At 40.3% G+C, this 4,290-nt stretch overlaps 1 protein-coding gene across 1 annotated transcript; it reads left to right on the forward strand.

The window, feature by feature from the left end:
* Positions 1-997: 997 nt before the first annotated feature.
* CSUI_011272 (vacuolar sorting protein 35) lies at positions 998-4,058 on the forward strand (the record flags this gene model as incomplete). Its single annotated transcript, XM_068071373.1, has 4 exons — positions 998-1,195; positions 1,404-1,721; positions 2,898-3,050; positions 3,993-4,058. Coding segments are annotated over 4 exons (735 nt in total), but the record flags the coding sequence as incomplete, so codon positions are not given.
* Between the last annotated feature and the right edge of the window lie 232 nt (positions 4,059-4,290).

The following is a 4,290-nucleotide window of genomic DNA, read 5'->3' on the forward strand; positions in this document are numbered from 1 at the left end:
GAAGAAAAGAAAGGAAAGAAGAGAAGAAGAGAAGGATGAGATAGAAGATGGAAGATGTCGATGTAAAGAGAAGGAGGAGGTGCAGATGTGGAGGGCTCAAAGACTTTCTCACACTTCTCCATGATCATATAGCCCATTGATCGATGTATATCTCTTATCTCTGTATGCAGCTATATATATCTATATATATATATATCTATATGTGCATATTTGGTGTGTATCTTTGTATATGTTTTTATGACTCTTTCTGATGTGCGCCTGTCCTCCTAATCTTTCTATTCTCTCTCAGTTTGACCTCCATCACTGGCTCATTGAATTATGGATTGCATGCAGATACTACACACACGAAGAAACGAGGTCTTATACAGAGTCCCACATATGCCGAGGATATATACATATGTATAGATAGACACATAGATAGATACAGGACCGACTTTTGCCTAAGAGGAGCGAACGGAAGAGGATCTGAAGAGAAACGGAAGAGGGAAGTTCTCTCCATACACATGACAGGCACATGTATAGGTAGAGAGAGAGATAGATCATATATCTATCTGTCTCAATTGTGGATCTATCTATGAATATATATATAGGCAGGTGGCTATGTCTCTATATGTACGTACATCGTGATCATAGGAATAGAGAAATGTCTCTATTACTTTCAAGTCCTCAGCTCAAGGCAGAAGAAGAAGCGATACACTTCAGAATTGAAGATATGCAGTTGATACAGTCCCTCTCTAGACATTTACTCCTCTTTTCTTTCTCACTCTTTCTTTCTTCCTTTGCTCTGCATGTCTGTACATACATCTATATGCGACGCATGACTCTATATGTAGATGTCTACGTCTCTCCCCCTCTCTTTCATTTTTTTCTCTCTCTCTCTCCTATTCATCTGTACTCTTCCTTATCTCTTTCTTTCTTATCTCTTTCTTTCTTATTTCTTTCTTTCTTACTCTCTTTCTTTCTCTTTCTTTGGTTCTTTCTCTTCTGTTAATTAGGGGGGTGTCGGAGGTTGAAGTATACACTCCCTCCATTGATATTCTCAGCGTTACAGTTGGTCCCTCGTATATTGGATCGATACGAAGCGCATGAGAGAGGCGATTTGGGAGAGGTCGCGACACCTCCGTCAACGTCAGCAAAGAAAGTGTTTCAGTATGTACACGGCGCCTGCTCCCAGCTAGTTCAATGCGACCCACAGGTAAGTAACCAATCTTTCCCGCACCATCTCTCTCTTTTCTTTCTTTCAAGCATCTTTTTCTTATCTCTTTCACTCCTCTTTCTCTTTCTCTCGTTCTCTGTCTCCCTTCTTTCTCTCCACTCTTCATTCGTATCTCTTTCATTCCTTCTTCTTCATTTTCTTCTTTCTTGTTTCCTTTTCTCTCGTTTCTCCTTTCTTCTTCTTTCAGAGTGGTCTGCGTTTATTTTTGATGTCGGCGATCGTTGCGGACGGCGCGAATTTGCGCTTCCCGCGGACGTACGAGGCAATTATTTATGAGTATCTCACACAGGCTTTGGTCTGCTACGAAGAAGAAATCTCGGAGAGTCGTCTCCAGTTTCTTCTCATTTTTGAGTTTGTGGGGTATTTAGGAGGGCATATTCAGTCTCTAGAGAAAGATAATTACGAGACGATATGTGCTAAAGTCACTCAACATGCCGCAAAGCTCTTGAAGAAACCTGATCAATGCCGGGCTATTCTTGCATGCTCCCATCTCTTTTGGAACAACGTAAGATCCACTACTATCCAAATCACTGCTATGACTCCTTTCACTCAAATACACATCCATCCCGTCTATATCATCAACCCTATTTCTCTTCTTCTCTCTTCTCTCCCGCTGGATCGCTGTCCTCTTCTCTCTCTCTTAAGATTCTTCACATCACTCTCTCTTTCACTCTATCTATGTATATATGTATGTATGTATAGTGTACATGTATGAAGTTGGTTGTGGGGTGGATGTCTTTGACTCTCTGTCTGACTAGACTTTTCAGAAAGAAGGAATGTCTCTGTCTCTGTGTCTGTCTCTCTTTCCCTGTACACGTGTAGAGGTGTATGTCGAGCAAGAATGTGTCTTGATAGCTACGCCCACATACATGGTGTATATACACCGTATATCCATCTATCTATCTCTCTATATATAGATACGAGCTTATGTATAGGTGTGTGTATCTAATGTCATTGTCTTCATCTCTCTTTCCTTTCGGCGTGTGTAGATGATGATATCCATAGAAACGTAGCAGTAGTAGTAGTAGTAGATGTACTAGTACTGGTCGTATACCTTCTTCCATTGCATGCATGTCTTTATTTTTTATGTCTTTCTTCTCTAGCCCCAGTGTGTTCGTCCGTTCCTCCGATTCGAACGTTCAGCAATCGACCGCATTTTTACCTCTGGTCTAAACTACGGCTTTCACAATTCGACATCTGCACTTCGGAGAAACTCTCTGGTTCTGTTGGCCGTCCATGCGAGAAAAGATATCTATATGTATATGTGTGTACATGTCTGTATATGCATGCATGTGTATCTGAAGCAAGCTATAAACAAGACTGAATAGGAAGTGGACAGGCGCTTCTACCCCACTCTACGGTCTCTATCTATCTATCCTTTATCTATCTATCTATCTTTAATCTATCTATCTATCTATCTTTAATCTATCTATCTATCTATCTATCTTTAATCTATCTATCTATCTATCTATAATTTACCTGTCTGCTTATCTGTCTGTCTATCTATCTATCTATCTTTCGGACTCCGTGTGCTTCCTTCGGCTTTCCATCTGAGCTGGATGAGGAGTAGTCCGTATATCTTTCCTCTAGGTATATCTACCTAGATGTATATCTATGTATCTATCTATCTCTCTATCTATATATATGGCTGTGTTTCTGTATGCTTGCGGGGTGCGTGTAGGAATTATTCCGCGATTCTCGTCGGGTTCTCGAGTGTCTTCAGAAGTGTTTAAAGATTGCGGATATCGCCGTCCAGTCGTCAACAGCTCATGTCGGCTTATTTACGGATATCCTAGATAAATATATCTATTACTATGAAAGAGATAACCACGAGGTCAGCCTACACAACTCATTCTCGCTCTCAGACTCTTTCGCTAGACGTCCCCTACGATTTCTCTCTCTAGAGATCTACGTGGAAGTCTTTGCATCTATCTCCCTTCTCTTCACGGATTTGGGATTTGTATGGAGAGACAGACGATTCTATCCATCAGTCTCTAGATTTGTAATAGAAGGTCGAGATGGTGTCTTATATAGAGATAGATGTGTAGCTATCTACTATACACGCACAGGCTTCCTATCATCGTCATTCTTCAGAAGATTCCTATTTCCATACAAGTCCACCTATACATATATATCTGTCTGTCTATCCCTCTGTACATGTGCATATAGGGCTTTCCAGTAGATGTATTTGTATAGGTAGTTAGATTACAGACCGATTGAAGAATGGTAGACAGATCAAATATGTGTATAGGCTAGAGTCACACACATGTCTCTTCCTAAGTCACATGGAGAAGAACGCCGATGTCTTCAGAGTTTAAAGGCGGGTTCGCAAGTTGTTTGTCTTTGTACATGTTTCCTTTCTCTCCTTTCATGTCTATTTCTCGTTTCAAGTTCATTCATCTGTCTCTAGTCCATCTACTTGTATCTATACACAGAGGTATATATAGAAATAGATCTATGCGTGTGGTTCGTCTCCACGCATCATATACAAATATGTGTATGTAGACATCTGTATAGATCGTGATAGATTCTATCTATCTAGACATACCTAAGCCTATATGTATCTCTATATATCTCTCTTTGTATATTTAAATCTCTGTGTAGGGATATATTTGGTCTTCTTGTTTCTTTCCTTGTTTTGTCGTGTGTCTGTGCTTTCGTCACCTCTCATCATTATCTGGATTATTCTGCTTATTATCGCTTTCAACTCTTTCTCTTTCTTTCTTATTTCTTTCTTTCATTCATTTTTCTCCTCTTTTCTTTTCTTGTTTCCAAGGTGACGTTGGATTTCATAACGAATCTCCTCGCCTTATGTGCGGAGCATCTAAACTTTGCTCTCCAAGGTATGCAAATTCTACAGCCATCCATTCATCATCCCCGCGACCCTCTCCAGCTTTCTTTCTTTCTCTCTTTCAGTTTCTTTCTCTTCACCTCTCTTCTGTTTCTTTCTTTTCTTGTGTTGGAGTCCATTCACTTTTCTTCTTTCTCTTTCTCCTCCTTTGCGACTGATGGATTCGACTCTCTTCTCTCTCCCCCCGTTTCTGGGGTGTTCCATCTGTCTTTGTTTCAATATA

Source organism: Cystoisospora suis (assembly GCF_002600585.1).
Source record: "Cystoisospora suis strain Wien I chromosome Unknown contig_10521, whole genome shotgun sequence".
Taxonomy (NCBI): domain Eukaryota; phylum Apicomplexa; class Conoidasida; order Eucoccidiorida; family Sarcocystidae; genus Cystoisospora; species Cystoisospora suis.